This window comes from Bos mutus, chromosome 1 (genome assembly GCF_027580195.1).
Source record: "Bos mutus isolate GX-2022 chromosome 1, NWIPB_WYAK_1.1, whole genome shotgun sequence".
Classification (NCBI taxonomy): domain Eukaryota; kingdom Metazoa; phylum Chordata; class Mammalia; order Artiodactyla; family Bovidae; genus Bos; species Bos mutus.
In genome coordinates this window covers 96,287,043-96,311,184 of record NC_091617.1, presented here as the reverse complement: position 1 = coordinate 96,311,184, position 24,142 = coordinate 96,287,043, and the positions used below count along the sequence as shown (strand labels likewise).

The 24,142-nt window shown below is 37.7% G+C and overlaps 1 protein-coding gene across 1 annotated transcript in view; it reads left to right on the top strand.

The window, feature by feature from the left end:
• Nucleotides 1–2,091: 2,091 nt before the first annotated feature.
• SEC62 (SEC62 homolog, preprotein translocation factor) overlaps nt 2,092–24,142 on the top strand; it is a 33,468-nt gene continuing 11,417 nt past the window's right edge. Inside the window, exons 1-5 of the mRNA XM_005908153.3 lie at nt 2,092–2,238; nt 11,129–11,237; nt 12,241–12,346; nt 17,900–18,104; nt 18,350–18,442. Of these exons, the coding sequence (XP_005908215.1) occupies nt 2,203–2,238; nt 11,129–11,237; nt 12,241–12,346; nt 17,900–18,104; nt 18,350–18,442 (549 nt within the window). The 5' untranslated portion in view covers nt 2,092–2,202. The remainder of the gene's footprint in view (nt 2,239–11,128; nt 11,238–12,240; nt 12,347–17,899; nt 18,105–18,349; nt 18,443–24,142) is intronic.

The following is a 24,142-nucleotide window of genomic DNA, read 5'->3' as shown; positions in this document are numbered from 1 at the left end:
GAATTTTTTAATGATATATGTTCAACATAACATTAAGTGAAAAAGGCATACTATGCAATATGATCTCAATTGGAGGAAAGGGAGAAATATATAAATATAAGTACACACAAAGTATAAATAAATACTAGAAGAAAATAAACTAAAATGATAACTGATTTTTGAGTGGTAGTGTTAAGGATTTTTATTTCCTTCATCTTGCTTTTCTACATTTTTCCAATTTTCTACTATTTAAAATGCTTTAAAACCTCCATTAAAGTCATGAGAATTTCTATCCAGAAACATTTACTAGCAATTTAAGCCCATTCTCTTTATCTGGACAACTCTAAAATAACAATGATGACACGACCCTTACGGAAGAAAGCGAAGAAGAAATAAAGAGCCTCTTGATGAAAGTGAAAAAGCTGACTTAAAACTCAACATTCAGAAAACTAAGGTCATGGTATCCCATCCCATCACTTCATGGCAAACAGAAGGGGAAACAATGGAAACAGTGACAGACTTTATTTTTTTGGGGGGGGCCCTCCAAAATCACTGCAGATGGTGACTGCAGCCATGAAATTAAAAGACACTTACTCCTTGAAAGAAAAGCTGTGACCAACCTAGACAGCATATTAAAAAGCAGAGACATTACTTTGCCAACAAAGACCCGTCTAGTCAAAGCTATGGTTTTTCCAGTAGTCATGTATGGATGTGAAAGTTGGACTACAAAGAAAACTGAGCATCTAAGAATTGATGCTTTTCAACTGTGGTGTTGGAGAAGACTCTTGAGAGTCCCTTGGACTACAAGATCAAACCAGTCCATTCTAAAGGAAATCAGTCCTGAATATTCACTGGAAGGACTGGATGCTGAAGCTGAAACTCCAATACTTTGGCCACCTCATATGAAGAACTGACTCACTGGAAAAGACCCTGATGCTGGGAAAGATTGAAGGCAGGAAGAGAAAGGGAGGACAGAGGATGAGATGGTTGGATGGCATCAACAACTGGATGGACATGAGTTTGAGTAAGCTCTGGGAGTGAGTGATGGACAGAGCAGCCTGGCCTGCTGCAGTCCATGGGGTCGCAGAGACACGACTGAGCAACTGAACTCACTCACTCAAAATAACAATAGTTATAACTAGTCTCCCAGGTACCCTGCGGTCTTCTTAATTTCAACTTCTTAGATGTTCTCTGCTGCTGGTGGTGGTGCTGCTAAGTCGCTTCAGGCGTGTCCGACTCTGTGCGACCCCACAGACGGCAGCCCACCAGGCTCCCCCGTCCCTGGGATTCTCCAGGCAAGAACACTGGAGTGGGTTGCCATTTCCTTCTCCAATGCATGAAAGTGAAAAGTGAAAGTGAAGTCGCTCAGTCGTGTCCGACTCTCAGCGACCCCATGGACTGCAGCCCACCAGGCTCCTCGGTCCATGGGATTTTCCAGGCAAGAGTACTGGAGTGGGGTGCCATTGCCTTCTCCTAGATGTTCTCTATTTGTCTTATTAGTTCCTCGTACCTCCCTGAGTTCTGACTCTTGGATTCTAAAAGTACGTTTTGAGAAGCAACGTGGAAAACGGAATGCGGAATCCAAAGTTTGTGTCAGATGAGCCCAACTACTCTCTACATTGTATGGGGAAAGATAATTGGGCTTCAGTCTAGGATGTACTATTTACTAACTGTGGAACCTTAGATAAACCAGTTGATTTCGCTGCACCTCCGCTGTCTCAGTTTTCCCACCTTCAAAATGGGAGTAGAATTTACAAATGGGGGAATGGATAGGGCAGGGCTCACTGTCAAGAAAGGAAGTAACACACTCAAAGACTGTCTAGAATTCCACAGGTCCCAGTAAATCCTAGGGGAAAAGCTCCACCCCAAACCTACTGACTCCGAGGGGGTGGGGCCCCGGAATCTGTATTTTTAACAGCTTTCCAGGTGAGTCAGATGTCTAGTCAAGAGGACTCTTTCCAGTCCTCCAGCTCTTTGATCCACTTATTAACTTCCTTCTGGTCCCAGCGATTTCCAGTTCCCGCAAAAAAAAAAAGGAGCCGAGAAAAGAGGGGAGAAAAAGCATATCCAGGGTCGGAGTGGCCGATACCGGTCACTCGCCAGCTTCCTTCCTCCCTGGCGCCAGCCGCCAGGTTACATAACGGGTCCCGCGGCGCGCTCTCGCGAGGTTTCCACCGCCCCCGCCTCGCTCCACGTCAGAGGGAACCGGGCGGAGCGGCCAACATGGCGGAACGCAGGCGACACAAGAAGCGGATTCAGGTAGCAAAGCCGAACCCTTGGGTAGGGGGCTTTAGGGCGCTCGGAAGTGGAAGATGCTGGGAAAGCTCCCGGGAAGGGCGAGCGAAATCGAGGACAAGGTGGGGTGGGGTTCCACTGTGAGGCCGCAGGTTGTGGGCTGCGTCGTTGTGAGGGGCCTGAGGAAGGGCGGCGTTGGAGACGGCGGAGACAGGCGGAGGTGCTGGGGCTGCAGCGGAAGGCAGAAGGCGCTGCGCTCGGAATCGGCCGTGGAGGCGCGGCCGTCAGTTCAAGATTCTGGTGGAGGCGCCGGCCTGGGCCTGTGCTGGGAGGTCAGCGCCCTCCGAGCACACACATCGACCCTCCCGAGCTCCTCCCCTCCCTTCTCCACCCCATCTTTTCGCCTTAGCTGTCCCGAAATAGAGGCCACGGTAACTAGGGTAGAAGAACGCGGAGGACTGACCTAAAGCTACCCGTTCTTTGTGCGCGGATAGAAGGACCGTAGGACGTGGGAGTGAGCGGGATTTGGTCAGCTGCCCCGAGGCCCAGGCGGCGACCTGCGTATCCAGGTGTTCGTTTGCTTGTACCCGCCTTTCTCCTTTTTATTATTAACGTAAGCGTCCAGTTGAAGTTTTGTGGCTTTCTTTCAGCGACACAGTGTAAATAAACAAAACTCTCGGTACTGCAACGAGCGGGTCGCGCCCAGGAACCTTTGACATGGCAGTGTGTCATCTCATAACCTACATAGCATCCCTCCCTCATTCCACAGGCCTGTCATCTGTGTGTTTCTTCCCTACAATTTCCCCCTGTTGTTCATGCTCTGCTGAGAGGATTAAACATGTGGAACATCTTAGACTCAGGATGTGTGTCTGCTTGTTAGTTAATGTGCCTAGAAACCTTCATATGTCATCATAAATTGGGCATGTTGTAAATTGTTAATATGCTAATCACAAATTGTTACACTCATTTTCTTTCTGTTCCTTTCTATTTCATTGCTTAGAATGACTTTCTGTCTGATGTTTTATTTCTCTGTTTAAAAAAAGTTTATCACTTAACTTACACCACGGGTGATTTAGGTATGCAAGTTAAAATTATCCTTAAAAGTCTGAAGTACTATGGGAAAAAAGATATGATCAGTAAATCTGGAATTTTGGAATTTGGCAGAAATAAGAAAGTTTCAAGTAGAGTACAGAAGGGGACCAAAAAGAGACAAATCCTGCCCCCTCCCCCAAGTTCAGACAGGTCATAAAACCAAGGCTTAAGTTTATTGTGAAAGAAGTTTATAATTATACTATTCCTAGTCTTTCAAAATTTAATGTTATTGGTCAGTTGTGGATACATAATTTTTTATTAGAATTTGTATTGAAGTTGTCAAATTAGTACTTACTGAATTTCTTATATTTACACATATGGTACATTTTATGGCCCTAAACATTTTTTTTTTTTTTTTAATTTCAACTCTTCTTTACTGTGGTCACAAAAGTGATCCTAATTTACTTTGAATAGCAGCTCTATTTCAGTTGTGATCTCATATTAAGCAAAAAGATTAAAAACTGGTATAGCAGTGGTAGTGACTGGGAGCTCAGACTTGAGCCATACTGTGCCTGTTTGTACCCCAGTGTCAGTAATTATTAGCTGTGTAACTTTGGTCGAATTACTTAGCTTTTTTCCTCTATTTCCAAATCCATAAGAAGAAATATTTACCTTGAAGGGATCCTATTTGGGTTGTGGTGGAAAAAAATACGTGAGTGGATGACTTGTTATTAAAGGTTATAAAAGCTATGAAAATAGTATTTGGCACATAACTTTTTTTCCACCTCCCCGAGGATGAAGGGTTTAGGATTACTTTTTTTGGTTTTTGCTAAGCACTCTGATATGCTGAGGTGGAGAAGGCAATGGCAAGCCACTCCAGTACTCTTGCCTAGAAAATCCCATGGATGGAGGAGCCTGGTGGGCTACAGTCCATGGGATCGCCAGGAGTCGGTCGCGACTGAGCGACTTCACTTTCACTTTTCACTTTCACGAAATGGAGAAGAAAATGGCAACCCACTCCAGTGTTCTTGCCTGGAGAATCCCAGGGACGGCAGAGCCTGGTGGGCTGCTATCTATGGGGTCGCACAGAGTCGGACACGACTGAAGCGACTTAGCAGCAGTAGCAGCTGATATGCTGAAGAAATATTAACAGTTACCTATTCAGTAAATAAACCTTTGAGTTGAGAGTGCCATAAAAAATTTTTTACTTACTATTGTTTAATTGTGAATTAGCTAAGTATGTGAGGATCTGATTGTTAAAAAATCAAGTTGTTATACTGCTAAGTGAAAATAAATGACATTTCTCAAATCCTCCAACTTTTCTATATAGCTATGTTGTGTGGAAGGAATGTTGTAGAGCTCTTGGGCATACTACTTGGAGTACTACTATGCAGTCTCAACAGTAGCTTATCAATCTCCCTTTTTTTTCCCTTCAGGGAATCAGAAAATGTAATATTGGTGTTACTTTAGACAAAAAGATCAAATGTAGTGGCCATGTTTACAGTTGAAGTTACAAGAAAACATCCTATTGTAAGACTTTTGGACAAAAGTTCTGTAATATCAACTCGGTTTCCTGTTGTTTGTTACTTGATGTTTCATGTTTACAAAAGATTTCTACATATAATAGAATTAGGGACCTTGAGTTGTAATTTGTATGTTGGGGGAAAGGATTGCTACATTTAAGTTCAGGGTTTTAAAAAGTAGTTAATTTGTATGCTTTTTCTGGGACAGCCTAATTTTAAATTTCTGGTATTCCATCAAAGTTGGAAGCAAGAGGACTATTTTGTCACATTTCCTTCTTGGACTCACTTTACTGGCCACTGAAAACCAAAAGTGAGCTATGTGTTCATTGACATTACATTGGGAAGTTTTCTTGTTTGAGATTTCCAAGTGAAAGTGATCTCAATTCAAATTAATAAAATATTTGAAAACAAATAATTGTTAGTTTTCTAAGATATGCAACCATGTAAGTTCAGAAACATACTCTAAGTGCTTATAGGTTAACAAAGTGCTGTTTACTAGAAAGGTTAGCTTAAAATCCTAGTACCGCAAATTTTAGAGTTGAAAAGGATTTTCAAATTGGGTTTTTTGGAAACCTCAGTAGCCACTACTATACTACCATTATCCCTTACATCCTTCAAGCTACTATGTAACTTTAAGCAAATGATTTATCTAAGATCTCCTCTGGCTTTTAGATTTTAACCTGAAACCTATTTGCATTTTCACAAATATTTTACACTGCTTGTGAAAGTGTTCGTCGCTCAGTCGTGTCTGACTATGCGACCCCATGGGCTGTAGCCTACCAGGTTCCTCTGTCCATGGGATTCTCCAGACAAAAATACTGGAGTGGGTAGCCATTCCCTTCTCCAAGGGATCTTCCTGATCTAGGGATGGAACCCTGGTCTCCCACATAGCAGGCAAATTCTTTACCATCTGAGACAATACTGCTTGTATAAAAATACAAATTGACAATTGGTGCCCTAATCTATGTCTTTTGCTCAATTTATTCAACAAGCTTATTTATTACCTAAGATTATTTCTGTTGAATAAATTGATTTAAAATTTTTTTCATCATTTTGAGGGTAGGAGAATGAGGGGGCAGAAATTCTAAGTCAAAATTTCTGTAAGATTGAAGCCCATGGCTTACTGACTCTTGATCTAATTTTTTTTTCTCAGAAAGGTTACCTTAAGTACCAGCTAAAATAATATATAGCTAGAAATGGTAACGGAGAAGGCAGTTGCACCCCACTCCAGTTCTCTTGCCTGGAAACTCCCATGGACGGAGGAGCCTGGTAGGCTGTAGTCCATGGAGTCGCTAAGGGTCAGACATGACTGAGCGACTTCACTTTCACTTTCATGCATTGGAGAAGGAAATGGCAACCCACTCCAGTGTTCTTGCCTGGAGAATCCCAGGGACAGGGGAGCCTGGTGGGCTGCCGTCTATGGGGTCGCACAGAGTTGGACACGACTGAAGCGACTTAGCAGCAGCAGCAGCAGCAGAAATGGTAACCCCAGTTTCATTATAGTATTTTTTAATGTTGATGTATTCTGAAATAAAAAATAGTCTTTGTTAAATAATTTAAAAAGAAAGTTCTTCCCTAACTTTCCATTTTTGTAATTTTGGACTGTGAGTTGCAACTGCTGGCATCTTGGTGTTTGGGTTGGCAGTCCACCCTCAAAATGTATTGGTTCTTTGCTTGCTCATTCTAAGATGTTTGGGCTCATTCATTGAGCTACAAAATTCCCTTCATTGGAGGGTTGATAAACTTGTTTCTCTTTTTTAGTGGGTGATGCTATTCCCAAAAGACCTTCAATTTTGTCATTAGATTTCTAGAAAAGTTAGGAAAATATTCTGAAGATAATGTGTATATAGACAGGAAGAGGATAAGACTGTTTTAGCCTGCAGCAGGGGAGCAGTGAGAAGGAAGATTCCATGGCAGGCTCTTCTGTATTACTAGCTTCCCAAGTCATGTAATCTTGGTATGCTTCAATAATAATCTTTCTGGCTTCAAAGCCCCAGCAGATGGCACAAATCCTAAACTCTTAGAGGCAGCCTACAATATGTATGTTATATGTGGTATAATGAACATATCATATTTCACAGAAGATACTAAAAGTTTTTTAAGGATTTGAACTTGAAGGAGGAGCAAGGAAGAAAGCCGTTCTGTTGTACAAATATCTTGTTAAGAATTCTAGTCAGATGTTTTAGGGAAGTTACTGATACTTTAAGAAAGTATCAGTGAATAAGGAACTCTGTGTCTAGTTGAGATTATCCAAGTCCATGTTTTCTGGGCCTTTTCTGTTTATTCATGCTTAGCAGTGCCTTTACCAAGGAGGGGAAGGGAAGGAAGATAGAATACTTGAGTATGTTTTTGCAATTGTGGAAAAGAGCTTGGTGAACTTGAAGTAATTGTTAAAATGAGGTTTTTAAACTGTTGTGGATTCATGTAGAATCAGATTCCGTACTGTATATAACAACAGTTTCTTTTGTATCCTTGTAACATATTTTATGTGTGATGCCTGTATCAACAGTCAGTAGATTGGTACCATGTCTAGTTAATGGTTTGGGTGTTAGTATGAGTGTAGACTGTCATGCCTAAGGTTGATGTGATTGTTTCCTCCCCAGAATAACCTTCATTCTGAAATTCTGTTATTGAAAAACTGTCCTTTTAGTTGATCAGACTATTTGACATCTTTTACTAAGTAATTTCGGAGAAGGCGATGGCACCCCACTCCAGTACTCTTGCCTGGAAAATCCCATGGACGGAGGAGCCTGGCAGGCTGCAGTCCATGGGGTCTCGAAGAGTCAGACACGACTGAGCAACTTCCCTTTCACTTTTCACTTTCATGCATTGGAGAAGGAAATGGCAACCCACTCCAGTGTTCTTGCCTGGAGAATCCCAGGGACGGGGGTGCCGCCTGGGCTGCCGTCTACGGGGTCACACAGAGTCGGACACGACTGAGTGACTTAGCAGCAGCAGCAGAAACTAAGTAATTTCATTCATCCTTTATCATTGAGTCCTTCCTATCTGTTCTACATTTGAAATGTTTCAGATATCAAAATCCTTCTTAGTCCAGAGTATCACATCACATCTTACTTGAATACTAACTAGTTTCCTGCCTTATGCATTTATTCCCCAGTTCATTCTACATGTAGGCTCCAAAATAGTATCTCAGTCTTTTTTTTTCTCATTATGTCCTCCTCCTAGTCAAAAACTTTCTGTAACTTACAGGGTAAATTTGAAAATTCTCAGAATGCTTTGAATACTATTTAGCCCTATTATACTTACACCTACTTAGCCTCACAATGCTTTCTAACTTGACTCTAGTGAAACCAAATTTTATACTCATTTTCAGCCACAGTATTTTTATACTATTCATTCAGCTTATCCTAAACTTGTTCATCTTTCAGAATCTAGGTCCCTCTTCCAGGAGATCTTTCATAGATCCTGTTTTGTACTCCTAAAATATTTTTTCTACCACTTATTTTGAAAAATAACAGTTGTTGTTTTGGATAGTTGTAACATAATGTAGCGGAGAAGGAAATGGCAGCCCACTCCAGTACTATTGCCTGGAAAATCCCATGGACGGAGGAGCCTGGTAGACTGCAGTCCATGGGGTCGCTAGAGTCGGACACGACTGAGCGACTTCACTTTCACTTTTCACTTTCATGCATTGGAGAAGGAAATGGCAACCCACTCCAGCGTTCTTGCCTGGAGAATCCCAGGGACGGGGAAGCCTGGTGGTCTGCCGTCTATGGGGTCGCACAGAGTCGGACGCGACTGAAGCGACTTAGCAGCAGTAGCAACAGCAACATAATGTAGGTATTGTGCCTTAACAAATTTTTGGTATTAACTGTAGCACCCAATGGTATTTTAGGGTAAACAACTCAGTAATTATATGTTTGAACAATTTACATTTATCACGAGTTCTCCCCCACATACCATTTTTAATGATATCCCAGTAACAACTTATCAGTCAATTAGATAAATCTTTAGATTGACAACAGATGTATTAACTGAGGGGAAAAATTAAACATATATGGGTGTGATTATAAAATAGAATTGGTCTCTATAAAGCCAATTATACTATCCCATTATTTCCAACTATTTATATAGTGTGACTTTTTCGGCTGTACATGAACATACAGAATATTGTTACTGATAGATGAGGCTTCTAGAAATTCAGTGTTACTTGGGCATAATTAAATGCTATCATTTTACATATACTAATGTATTTTAGTGTGATTTCAAAAACCAAAATATAGAATACTTTTTAGCTTGTGAAAACTATATTTTGTGAAAATAAAAGTTGCTCAGTCTTGTCCTACTCTTTGCGACCCCATGGACTGTATAGTCCATGGAATTCTCAAGGCCAGGATACTGGAGTGTACTGGACCCCAGATTAAATAATTATAAACACTGTAGATTGTAGTGAACTTGGTAGTGTTAAAGTTTGAATTTACAGTTTTTTAAGATTCTATTTTTCTGTGATATTTATTTTTATATATAAAACTAAAGGTCTTTTATTCTTATAAATATTTGGTTTTTATTATAGTCTTCATTTGGATTGAATGGTTTGGGTTTTTAGCTTTTTTTTAAATTTTTATTTTATATTGGAGTATAGTTGATTTACAATGTGTGGGTTTCTAATTTTTATTGTCACAAATAGTAACCCACAAATGAGGTAGTATGAGAGTGTAAAACTCATGCACTGTTAATTGGCTGTTTGAAGCAGAGAAGTTGGGAAATGCAAAGGAAGAAATCCGAGAAGTAGCTGCCTGGTGACCCAACAACAAGGGCACAGATTTTCACTTCATCTCACAAATTACTCCTCTTCAGGATAAAGTTAAAGCTGAGACTTTGTTAGTTGTCCCTTATTTTCCGCAGACATAACTGAATTCAGACTTACTTGAAATTTGTGGAAAAACTGACATAAATACAGATGATTTAGATAGTTTATTTTTCCTGTTTTGTATTAGTAGAATGTCTTGCCTAAAAGATAACTGTCTTAGGCATTATTTATTCTCAGCAGTCTAGATTCTTGGCAGTTAATTCTTCGCTATTATTTGGCACTTTATTCGTTTTAAGAAATAGACCTTCATGAATTCATTCACATTTAAATTATACATTGCTAGAAATATTGCTTGAGTTCTCTATGTATTGTGCTTAAAAATGTGAAGGCAGTGCTTTTATTTTGATATTAGTAACTTACAGCAGTAAGACAACTTCTAAAAGTAAAAAATATATAAGATATATATACACAAATGTAAATTGCTCTCATTTTCTTCAGTATATGAGTAGAGAGAATAAGTACACTGCTTTTAACTACTCAAAAGTAGTTCAGAAGGTAAGGAAATAAAAGCAAGATGGGAAATGATAAACAATGAAGTGGTAAAAAATTTGGAAGAAAGAATGGGAAAATTTTAGAAAACAGGGAAGGATTAAAGCAGCCTTTTCAAAACTCTTTGTTCACTTCCATTAATCAGTTCTTAAAGTGAAAGTCACTCAGCCATGTCCGACTTTTTGTGACTCCCTGGACTATGCAGTCCATGGAATTCTCCAGGCCAGAATACTGGAGTGGCTAGCCATTCTCTTCTCCAGGGGATCTTCCCAACCCAGGGATCCAACCCTAGGTCTTCTACATTGCAGGTGGATTCTTTACCAGCTGAGCCACCAGGGAAGCCCAGTCAGTTTTAAATGAGATTATAACTTACTTGTCTATTGCATTTTAATTTTTGCTCTACCTCTGTTCAGAAAGGAAGAAGAAAGGCAAGGTGGGAAAGGATTCCCCGACAGTATCTAGAATTTGTAACCCTAAAAGGAAAGGGAATACAAATCTTCAGCATCTCAAGTAGTATCTTGTATCTGGGACCACACTGGGACAGCTGTCTTTGGTTAATTTGAGAACTCCTCCTGCAATCTCTAGTCTTTTGTTTAGGGTACATAACTTTGGCTGTTACTTAACATTTATTTATGGCACCTGTTTCTACCTACGTTGACATTTGGGCACTCACTATTGACAGCCTCTTAATGTTTTGAATTATTGTCTATGGCTTGTAAAGAGAGACCAAGCAAGGGTAAAGATGAACTGGTACACAGTGGTTACCATGCTGGAAAAACAACTCAGAATAAATGCCTTGTAGCTGAGGCCAAGAGACAAGCAACTTTGGGCCCTCTCAACTTGTATTTGAAAGATGTGTAATTTTTAAAATCTCCATTCTGTCTTTTGTATAGATTACCAGGTCTGCTCTAGAAAAAGCTTGAAAGAAAGGCCTGTAGTACACTTTAAAAGATTTTCAGAAAAGATATGTAATTTATTCTTCAGTGTATGAATGTCTCAAGTAAATAATTACATTAAATTTAATATTGTTACTTTGCAGGAAGTTGGTGAACCATCTAAAGAAGAGAAGGCTGTAGCCAAGTTTCTTCGATTCAACTGTCCAACCAAGTCCACCAATATGATGGGTCACCGGGTTGATTATTTTATTGGTAGGATTTCATATTTTAAATTATGTTAGTGGGCATATTTTATAAAGATACCTAATTTGGGGATAGGCAGATGTTTTAAAAGTGCTTTGCAAGAATGATTGGTGAAGGTAGGGGAGGGTCATATGGCACATGATTATCCTATTCTTTCCTTTCATAATTAAAAATGTCAATAGTAAAAATGAAGTACTTTTTAATGACATTGGAGATATTTTTAAAATAGAATAAGATTTATTTTCAGTACTGATTTTTAAGCAGATAGTTCATGTACTTAAATGATACATTTTAAAAAAATTCCAGCATAGAAGTCAGTGTGAAACCAGTCTGTTGGAACCAAGTTGGGAGCTTTTGTTCTTCATATAATCTGAACAACTTCATTATAAGCTAATATCATCTGTAGTATTGCCCCATAACTTATAACTCAAAAGTTGTTGAGTTTGCCTGTCTGATCAATTAAGATTGAATTGCCATTATCGAGAAGAAATTCCTTTATATTCTCTTTAGTGCTATGATTAATGATTTTGCTAGTCATTAAAAGTTTGAAAAATAGACATGCTATTCTTTTCAGATCTCATCTATTTAGTATTTTCTAGTGACAGCAGTAGATTGTTCACAGAACGTATTCCTTGGTGGGTAAAGCTTGGAGACAGAATTTCTCTTACTGTGTGGTAGAGGACAATTTTTGGTTTGTCTTATATTTTGATTATTTGATAAGAGTGATATTTACATTTATTTTGAACTTTTTAAAGAACATTTTCTCAATTTATATTGCTTGAGTTCATATTTTTTATTTATCATTTATTTCACAGCATTACTTTAAAAAGCTGCTTATCAGTATGTTTCACAAATTGAGCTATTTGTCATGATTGTGTCAGACTTAAATTTTCTGTTGAACTTGGTTTTATTTTCGAATGCTGGAATATTGAAATTTGCCTTATAGAATATTATTTAGATAGACTCAAGTTCTGCTATATACTAAATTTAGAATAATTAATTTCTTCTTTAGCTTCTAAAGCAGTGGATTGCCTCTTGGATTCAAAGTGGGCAAAGGCCAAGAAAGGAGAGGAAGCTTTATTTACAACAAGGGAGTCTGTGGTTGACTACTGCAACAGGTACTGTTTATTTCTTAGTGAAGGATAATGTGAATAGTAATTTAAAAACGGTCTCCGTGGTCCTAAAGCTCCTTCCCTGTTTTTATCGTTTAGTTCTGTTACAACGTAGCTCATGCATGACTTTTACGTGTAACTTGGATATCTTCAGTAACTCAGGAAATGCATTTATTTGGAGTTAGACCATCATATTTTTATAGTTTTTATTTGTGTTCTATTAAATTTGTACATTTGCAGGCTGACTGAACTGAGGGATCAGCAATAAAAATCATATACCAGTGCCTATTGTGAACATAAAAGTTCTTTCTTTTCTAGAGAAAACAGGTGGGGAGTCTTTTCCAAAACTTTGTCAGGAACTCCTAATTGGCCTGTTGTCCCTGTTGTTTGTGTGTCTACCCACTGAGCCATTAGCCAGGTACACTTTTCTGTTTTGTTTGTGATTGCTATTGTATTCCTTGTGAAATCAAGGCAGCTGTGACATCTATCTTTTCTTGATTCCAAGATGAAGTATAGACAGTTCAGTAACATATCCATGTGTTTTATAGGTACTTCTTCTTTGGGAAAAACGTTTCATGGTGAATGGTGTAAAAAAATCCATTTTCTGGGAGTCCAGTGGTTAGGACTCTGTGTTTCCACTGCAGGGGCCACAGGTTCCATCCTTGGTCAGGAATCTAAGATCCCTCATGACACATGATATGGGCCCCCCCCCACCAAAATCACTTTTCTCTTGGGAAGAAGTATGCTGGTTTTGTTTTTTTTCTCCCCCAGTTTTCCCCTTTGGTTTATTTACTACTTGAACAGATTTATTAAGATGTTAGTAAATCAGATTGCTTCTGTGACAGTGAATTTTATAATTGGTGGGAATTTGACATTTTAGATTATCTTATATATTTAGTAGGGAGATACACATTGCATTTACTAATATATTGCTTAATGGCATTTAAAGTGGCAGCCACATTTTAAGTCCTCAGTCACTGAGTTGTGTCTTAGTCTTTGTGACCCCAAGGACTGTAGCCTGTCAGGCTCCTTCTGTCTGTGGAATTTTCCAGGCAAGATTAGTGAAGTGAGTTGCTATTTCCTTCTCCAGGGAATCTTCCTGACCAAGGGATCACACCTGAGTCTCCTGTATTGGCAGGCGGGTTCTTTACCATTGAGCCACCTGGGAAGCAGTAGCCACATGAGAACCCTCTTAAAAAACTGTGAAAAACTGTGAAAAAAAATTTCACAGTCTGTCTGCTAAAGCTGTAAAGTTGAAGAATTGTTAAATGTTTATTAAAATTCTTAGCTGCCAGGGAATTCCCTGGTGGTTCAGTGATTAAGACTCCTGCTTTCACTGCCATTGGCCTAGTGTTCGATCCCTGATTGGGGAACTGAGATCCCACAAGTGGTGCTGCACAGCCAAAAAAAAAAAAAAAAAATTCTTAGCTGCCAAAAACTGGAGTCATTAACGGACCTTTCAGAAACAATGAAAATTTCATTGTTGGGGCAGGGATTAGCTAACAGAAGTGCAATCACTATTTTCCTTTTAGCCATCTGTGTATTAGAATTCCAAAGTGCAAATTTCCCTGCCTGCCTCAAAATAGACTTGTTTTTTATACGTAGTATATAAGTAGAAGCTGCTGTAAATGCACAAAGAAGTTAAATCACTTACCCAAAGTCACAGAGCTAGTAAGTGGCTAGCCAAAATTCTAAATCCAGCCATCTGGCTTTGCAGTGTAGTCCATGGTCTTAACCACTGCACTATACTATCTTCTCCAAAATAATGATCCAGTTAATGAACAGAAATTAAGATGAAGGATTAACCTGTCAGTATTATTTGAATATTAGTGCTTGCTTTGGCAGCACATACACTAAAATTTAATATAAAATCTGAGCCCAACTCTCCGAGATAAGCAGCCAATATTAATATGTTTCTCTTGGCCTTTTAGGAGACTTGATACTTTGTTATATGAAAAGCAAAAAAAAAAAAAACGAGTATGGCGATGGTTCTAGCAATACACTCACTTTTTGTTGTATATGTTATTCCCATTCATATCAAGCTTTTTGTGTCCTTTTTGCACTAAGATAGAGAAGCATGAATTTTTCAAAACCACTTCTAATAATAACCATAGAGACCTCATGATGACCAGCTCTCATGGGTTCCTAACTGACTACAGGCAGAACCACAGAGAGACACTAGTCCTGTCTCATTCTCTGAAGTGTGCTTGAGGGAGGTTGAGGAAAAACAAAAGAAAACAGGAAACTATAGTATGATACACAAAACAGTCTTTTCTAGTATGCTCCATGCCTCTTCATGGCCTGTTTCAAATACAGACTCTTAAATCTTGTATCTAGTGTCATCCTAACCTTCCTGTGACTTTGCATCTCCAACCCCCCAGTCTACTAATGTCCTTATCACTCTCATTCTTATACCACACTCCTCTTTTCTGGTCTTTTGGTAATAACCTACCACTTTCTCCACGTGGTTCTATCCTGCCTGCCTCTCAATATAAGTCCCCCACATTGCATCTTTAGTATTTAGTATTCCCCGGGTCCTCTAGCTTACATTAATCTAATATTCTATAGAATTTATAAAGGTAACTGTTTAAATAGATTTGTTACATGTGTGTGTGTGTGTGTTTTTTTTTTCCCTTGCCGACTAAATCTGAAGGCAGTTGGAGGACTGTTCTATACTTTACTGTAACTCCACAGCAGTTAGCTCAGTGTGGGCATTTAATAAAACCTCACCCTTGTTAGATAAGTTAAAGTCCTAAACACATGTCTGGCATTTAATAAACATTTACTAAACCTGGGAAAAAATTAAGAGGTGAAGAAAAGTAATAAGCAATTTAGTGGCATTTTGCAGGCTGCTTTTAATCCATTTATTTATTCTACAAATACATATCAAATATCTATTATAGGCCAGGCCTCAGGAATACAGAGATAACTGTGACTTGGCTCTTGCCTCCAAAGCACATATTGTTGTCTGAGAGAAAATCTGTGACTAGTTACAATATAGTGTGTTCCGTAAGAAAGAAAGGAAAGTTCAAGAATAGCCTCACAGAGAAAACATTTTAATAAAATTTTGAAACATAAAATAGGTGATTACCCAGCAAATAATAGGGGAGTGGACATTTGATCCTGGCAGAGGGCATAGAACATCCTGAGTTAGGAAAGTATGAGTAGTCTGTGAAAATGTCAGTTTATGTAGTTGATTTGTTCTATACGGTGTGTTTAAAGCTAAATAAATTGAGGCACTGATTTTATTACAATAGTAAGTGTCATCTCATTTTTTGAGGCATGTGGTGAATTGAAGTAGACATTCTCTATCAAGGAATAAGTCAATGATTCTACTTATTAATGAATGGAATGAGGGTGTAATGTAATGATTTATAAACCAAATGTATTTTCTCTATTAAATGAAATTAATGATTTCACTGCAGCACTGGTAATGGCTAACATTGAGAACGTGCATTCCAGGCACCATGGTAAACAATCTGTATGCTTCTCATTTAGTTCTAGAAACCCCTATGAAATAGATACCCCATTTTAGAAATATACTAAAATTAAGTAACTTACCCAATACTGTGTAGCTAATTAAGTGGTAGAGGTGATATTTGAACCCATCTACCTGAATGTGAATTTCTCATTACCAATTTGATTGGTTAATAATCTTAACTTTTGTCTCATGGGCTGGAGCATCTGTGCAGAAGTAACAGAGCAGATGTTCCTGCTGATTCTATCCTCTTCTGTAACTGCTTGTCAAGGGAAGAATTGTTTTTTCTCCTAAAGTTCTGTGGTTTATTTTTTAAATTATTTATTTCTTTATTAAGAACATTTTTTTCACTAAAGCAAAGAAAACTTTGAGAACGCAAAGAAACTTGAGAAGACTTTGAAAATGATGCAGAAGAAAATGCAAATTACTAATGATGTTGCCTCAGGAATAATTACATTACCATTTGAGACTATATATTTAAGTATCTATATGTATACATATGTACTCTTAATATATGGAGAGCTATAATATGAACTGTAGTATGAAATGCTGCTCTTCAATTAACATACAGTGAGTAAGATGTATTTTCATTTTCATACTAAATTGTAATGAATGATCCTGATAGAAAATCTGGAAATTATATAAGTGAAAAATAAAGAAATTAGAATATTTTCATTATAAATTTTTGTAAGAAAGTCTGAAGTAGAATGAAAATGAAAGATTCCCCCCCTCATTCAGATACTCAACACTACTCTTAAATCTCACTTTCTGCTCATAAGTAGTTAATTATTAAGGGTCTCATTTCAGATTTTTACTTGTTTACATATATGTGTGTATGTAAACAGATATTCATATATGTATGTGTAGTAGATATTAATGCTAGATTCTTTGGGGACATTTCAGACAGTTGCACAATTGTATGCTATATAGCTCTTCTGAACAAGAAAAAGCTTTTTGGCAATGTTCATGGGATGGTCCTAATTGGGCATCAGAAAGAAGCCCAGCCAAGCAGGTCAAAACACAGGTAGGCAAAACATAATGATCAGAAATAAGTGGTATTTGGCCAGGAAGGAAGTGTCTAGTTAGCAAGTGTGTGATGCGTTGGAGCAGGCACCAGTGGAGGTAGAAAGGTGGATAGTTACCATTAACAGGCCCAGCTGGTGGCAGTGAGACCTAGCGTCTAGGTTGTGTTTTGATAGTTATCCTTTATCAAGACAGTAATGAAGGAACAAATGAGGAACTCTGAAACTGGAACATAAGATTTGAAAAGGTTTTCTTTTAGATGATAAAAATAAGCGTAACCCAGTTGCTTTAGTAGGATTAGAAAAGATTGAGTCAACAAAGGTTGACTTAATTTGGTCTCAGCTGAGCTTCCAAACTCATCAGATAAGCAAATAAACAAGAACAACAACAAAAAAGAACAAAGCAAGCATCTGACATGAATTGTATTAGAAGAAAAACTGCTGTGGATGGGATAACAATGTGTTGAGAGAAACACATAGTGTTGTCTCGCCAAATATTTTGTACAATTTTTATCTTGATACTGTGAAGAATTGTTTTCAGAGTTCAGAAATCTTATCTTAGCATATTTAATTATTCATTATTGAAGATATTTCATTATAGTGGCAGGCTGAGTAGTGAGGTACGTGGAGAGAAGAAAATAACATCAAGAAAGACCTCTGAAGACACAATTTGGATCAACAGATCATGGGCACATTTTTAATCTATTAACATTTAACTGTTTTATTTATTTTCCCCATATATTTATATTCCATTTATGTCCACTCTTGAATTTGAGACTTTAAATAAAGCAGAATTTTGATTACTCCTTATGAACCTAAAGAAAAACTAAAGGAATCTCATTAAATTATATAGTTGAAAATTAGATTTCATATAATCAGGTTGACTGCACAAGTTTTCGAATAGACTGTTTTTCCATGGACTTATAAGTTGTAATTTTTCTTGTGAGTTGCCAATGTATGTCATTCTTTGTTCACTTTATTCAGGTCTTGATATTTTTGCTTTTCAGTCTACATCTACATAATGGATAGGGAATATAATGTCATACCTTTTTTTTAAAGGCTTTTAAAGAAGCAGTTTTTTCATCGGGCACTAAAAGTAATGAAAATGAAGTATGAGAAAGACATAAAAAAAGAAAAAGAGAAAGGAAAAGCTGAAAGTGGAAAAGAAGAAGATAAAAAGAGCAAGAAAGAAAATCTAAAGGATGAAAAGACAAAAAAGGAAAAAGAAAAAAAAAAAGATGGTGAAAAGGAAGAATCCAAAAAGGTGATTTCAACTAGATTTAAGTAAAAATAAAAAATTTATTACATGCATGTTATCACTACTGGCATATCAAGACTTTTAAAATCTTATGCAGCAACCACTTAAACCATATTAGGGTTTTGATGAATACATGATTGAGAATTTTGATTTCTGTGTCTCATATAGTAAAACTTTGAGTATATGAATGTCATACTCCTTTTTGCTTGTTTGTAAATACTTTTTCTTCTATTCAACTTGTTTTTTAATAGGAGGAAACTCCTGGAACTCCCAAAAAGAAGGAAACCAAGAAAAAATTCAAGCTTGAGCCCCATGATGATCAAGTTTTTCTGGATGGAAATGAGGTGAGAGTACCTACTAAAAGTAGAAATCCAATTTTCCATAGGAGTTTTTAGAATTGTCTTTGATGCCTTCACTAAGAAAAGAAGTAATTTAGATAAATTTAACCATGTAGATATAAAATCTACCCTTTTTAAAAATGAATTTCTCTGAATTTATATTTATAAAAAATTTATTAAATCAGTCAGAAGTATGTTCAATTGTCTGTGATAGGTAGAAAAAAAGAAATAACAGTGACTTAAGATGGATACTTATTTCTCTCTCATTAAAGAAACCTGATGGTAAGCAGATACAGCAGCTCCATGGTGGATCTGAAGTTTTCTGCCTGTGTAAGGCAATTAGTAAAGATTATCTCATGGTCCAAAATGACTGCCAGCCTTATATATGCATCCAAAGGAGGGAAGGAAAGTGAGGGACATGCTTCTTTTTTAAGGATACTATCCAGAAAACAGGCAGTTTCATTTCTGTATGGATTCCATTGGCCAGAACCTACTCACATGGTCATGACTTCCTGCAGTAAAGTCTTAGAAACATGATTTTCATACTGAGTGATCCTTTGCCCAGTAAAATACAGGGTTTCCATTACAATCAAAAGGAAAAGAAGCAGAATGGTTAATGAGGAACACATACTGGTTTCTACCTTTCACAGTCAGACACATTACTATAAGGGTCTAAAATTTTCAACATTACTTGATGCTTTACTTAAAATCATTTTAATGTATTTAATAGAATGTTTGTGTGGTGGTAGCCCTCCATGAAGACCACTTAATTTAGTCATTTGACCATTATAAAAACATTTAGTTATATACTAGCCATTGAGTTGTGAATTTCTTTCTATGCTTAATACAAAGGTAGTATAAATTTAAAAAGTTAGTGGTTCTTGGAGCTGTCAGCTTGAAATTCTGGGAAGGCTTTTTAGAAAACACGTGCACTAGGCTCATTCCAGACATACTTGCGTGAGGATCCCTAGGATGGAATCTAGAGTGTGTGTGTGTGTGTGTGTTTTTTGTATTACATTTCCCTAGGTGATTCTGATGTGAAGCCCTGTTGAAGAACCAATGTAATAGAAAACCACAGGTCTGTCTTAATGTGAAAGCTCAAATGCCTTCAGTTAAACATCAGGTTAACTCTATGCCAAGTCATTTTTATAGGTGCTGGGCATACCATGATAAAAAGATAAAATTCTCTTCTTGAAAACTCTTTTAGTCTAGCAAGCATACAAACCAGACATACCTCATTTTGTTGTGCTTCAGAGATAAAGTGTTTTGGAAGGGGGTTTTGTTTTGGTGTTTGTTGGTTGGTTGGTTGTTTGTTTTTACAAGTTGAAGAGTTACAGCAGCCCTACATTGCATGAGTCTATCGACTTCATCTTCACAACAACATTTGCTCACTTTGTATGGGTCACATTTTGGTGTTTCTCACAATATTTCAAATCCTCTTCCAGCAAAAAAAAAAATAAGACTCACTGAAGGCTCTGATGATGGTTAGCATTTTTTAGCAATAAAGTATTTTTTACTTAGGGTATGTATATTGCTTTCTTAGACATGATGCTATTGTACACTTAATATTGACTATAGTATAATGTAAATGTAACTTTCATATGCACTGGGAAAACCAAAAAATAAAAAATGGTATTATTGCAGTATTATTGGAGCTAATCTTGGAATATCTGAAGTATGCCTGTACTGTATTATGACATGGATAGTGTTATGATGGGAGAATACCAATCAGGGATGGTTAATCTAATCAAAAGAGGATTAAGGATGGTCTGGATATCCTGGACACTTGAGCTGAGCCTTGAAGGATGACTGGCAGATTTCCAGGTGCACTGCAAAGGAGTTAGAGGCCTATTAAACAAAGGAAGCAGCCTGAGCATGCATGGGGTGCTTGCATTCCCCAAAAGGCTAAGGTTTTATTCTGTACAAAGACGTATGCTTTCAAACTTTTAAAAAATTTTTATCTATTTTTTAGTTGAAGGATAATTGCTTTACAGAATTTTGTTGTTTTCTGTCAGACCTCAACATGAATCAGCCATAGGTATACATATATCCCCTCCCTCTTTAACCTCCCTCCCATCTCCTTCCGCATCCCACCCCTCTAGGTTGATACAGAGCCCCTGTTTGAGCTTCCTGAGACATAACAGCAAATTCCCATTAGCTATGTTTACATATGGTGATGTAAGTTTCCATGTTACTCTCTCCAATCATCTCACCCTCTCTTCCCCTCTCCCCATGTCCATAAGTCTGTTCTCTAGTTCTGTTTCTCCATTCAGTTCAGTTCAGTCGCTCAGTCGTATCCGACTCTTTGCGACCCCATGAATCGCAGCACGCCAGGCCTTCCTGTCCATCACCAACTCCCAGAGTTCACTCCGTTGCTTCCCTGCAAATAAATTCTTCAGTACCATCTATCTAGATTCCATATATATGCATTAGTATACAATATTTATCTTTCTGACTGACTTCACTCTGTATAATAGGCTCTAGGTTCATCCACCTTATTAGAACAGACTCAAATGCATTCCTTTTTATGGCTGAGTAATATTCCATTGTGTATATGTACCACAACTTCTTTATCCCCTCATCTGTCGATGGACATCTAGGTTGCTTCCATGTTGTAGCTATTATAAGTAGTGCTGCAATGAATATAGGGGTACATATATCTTTCTCAGTTTTGGTTTCCTCAGGGTATATGCCTAGGAATGGGATTGCTGGGTCATATGGTGGTTTTATTCCTACTTTTTTAAGGAATCTCCATACTGTCTTCCATAGTGGCTGTACCAATTTACAGTCCCACCAACAGTGCACAGGGGTTCCCTTTTCGTCACACCCTCTCCAGCATCTATTGTTTGTAGACATTTTAATTATGGCCATTCTGACTGGTGTGAAGTGATATCTCATTTTAGTTTTGATTTGCATTTCTCTAATAATGAGCAGTATTGACCATGTGTTAGCCACCTGTTTGTCTTCTTGGAGAAATGTCTGTTTAGGTCTTTTTCCCATTTTTTGATTGGGTTGTTTGTTTTTCTGGTATTGAGTTGTATAAGCTGCTTGTATGTTTTGGAGATTAATCCTTTGTTAGTTGTTTCATTTGCTATTATTTTCTCCCATTCTGAGGGTTGTCTTTTCACCTTGCTTATAGTTTCCTTTGCTGTGCAAAAGCTTTTAAGTTTAATCAGGTCCCACTTGTTTACTTCTGTTTTATTTCCATTATTCTAGGAGGTGGGTCATAGAGGATCTTGCTTTGATTTGTTTCATCAAGTGTTCTGCCTGTGTTTTTCTCTTAAGAGTTTTATGTTTCTGGTCTTACATGTAGGTCTTTAATCCATTTCAAGTTTATGTTTGTGTATGGTGTTAGGAAGTGTTGTAATTCCGTTCTTTTACATGTAGCTGTCCAGTTTTCCCAGCACCACTAATTGAAGAGGCTGTCTTTGCCCCATTGTGTATCCTTGCCTCCTTTGTCAAAAACAAGGCACCCATAGGTGCATGGGTTTATTTCTGGGCTTTCTATCCTATTCCATTGGTCTATATTTCTGTTCTTGTGCCAGTACCATACTGTCTTGATGACTCTAGTTTTGTAGTATAATTTGAAGTCAGGAAGCTTGATTCTTCCAGCTCCATTCTTCTTTCTCAAGACTGCTTTGGCTATTTGAAAATTACTAGAGCTAATCAGTGAATTTAGCAAAGTTGCAGGATACAAAATCAATACACAGAAATCACTTGCATTCCTATATGCTAACGATGAAAAATCAGAAACAGAAGTTAAGGAATCAATCCCATTCACCACTGCAACAAAAAGAATAAAATATCTAGGAATAAACCTACCTAAGGAGACAAAAGAACTATATACAGAAAATTATAAGACACTGATGAAAGAAATCAAAGATGACATAAATATATGGACGGATATCCCATGTTCCTGAGTAGGAAGAATCAATATTGTGTGACTCTACTACCAGAGGCAGTCAGTCTACAGATTCAGTGCTATCCCTATCAAATTACCAGTGGCATTTTTCACAGAATTAGAACAAAAAATTTCGCAATTCATATGGAAACACAAAAGACCCTGAATAGCCAAAGCAGTCTTGAGAAAGAACGGAGCTGGAGGAATCAAACTTTTAAAGATGGGAAATGTCTTTTAAAATTTGTTTCTTTAGAGTGCTAAATGGCAGAAGTGACATCTGTAGATCCAATTTCCAGGATAAATATGCAGAGTTAAAAAAGAGGATTGTTGGAACCAAATCAAAAAGACCATAACAAAGATCTTTGGTCAAAATAGAACCAGGAAATGGAAGAGTACTGTTATTTATAAAAACCAAGAGAATAAAACTAAGAGTTTTATGGTCGATGAACAGAATTCTAATTATTGTAAATGAAATTTCTGTTGTATAAAGTAAGCTTTAAAGCAGTGGTTCCCAACTTTGGGGCTACAGACCCTCTGTGGGGAGCTGGCAATAATATTATTGCAGAGAGTCATAGAATCTTTTATGTTCACTGAGCATAATTTTTTTTAATATAAATTTATTTATTTTAATTGAAGGCTAATTACTTCACAGTATTGTATTGCTTTTGCCATACATCAGCATGAATCCGCCATGGGTGTACACGAGTTCCCCATCCTGAACTCCCACCTCCCTCCCCATACCATCCCTCTGGGTCATCCCAGTGCACCAGCCCCGAGCATCCTGTACATGCATCGAACCTGGATTGGCGATTCGTTTCACATATGATAATATACATGTTTCAATGCCATTCTCCCAAATCATCCCACCCTCACCCTCTCCCTCAGAGTCCAAAAGACTGCTCTATACATCTGTGTCTCTTTTGCTGTCTCGCATACAGGGTTATCATTACCATCTTTCTAAATTCCACATATATGCGTTAGTATACTATATTGGTGTTTTTCTTTCTGGCTTACTTCACTCTGTATAATAGGCTCCAGTTTCATCCACCTCATTAGAACTGATTCAAATGTATTCTTTTTAATGGCTGAGTAATACTCCATTGTGTATATGTACCACAGCTTTCTTATCCATTCGTCTGCTGATGGACATCTAGGTTGCTTCCATGTCCTGGCTATTATAAACAATTATAAACATTATAAACATTATAAAACATTATAAACAATGCTGCGATGAACATTGGGGTACATGTGTCTCTTTCCCTTCTGGTTTCCTCGGTGTGTATGCCCAGCAGTGGGATTGCTGGGTCATATGGCAGTTCTATTTCCAGTTTTTTAAGGAATCTCCACACTGTTCTCCATAGTGGCTGTACTAGTTTGCATTCCCACCAACAGTGTAAGGGGGTTCCCTTTTCTCCACACCCTCTCCAGCATTTATTGCTTATAGACTTTTGGATCGCAGCCATTCTGACTGGTGTGAAATGGTACCTCATAGTGGTTTTGATTTGCATTTCTCTGATAATGAGAGATGTTGAGCATCTTTTCATGTGTTAGCCATCTGTATGTCTTCTTTGGAGAAATGTCTATTTAGTTCTTTGGCCCATTTTTTGATTGGGTCGTTTATTTTTCTGGAATTGAGCTGCAGTAGTTGCTTGTATATTTTTGAGATTAGTTGTTTGTCAGTTGCTTCATTTGCTATTATTTTCTCCCATTCTGAAGGCTGTCTTTTCACCTTGCTTATAGTTACCTTTGTTGTGCAGAAGCTTTTAATTTTAATTAGGTCCCATTTGTTTATTTTTGCTTTTATT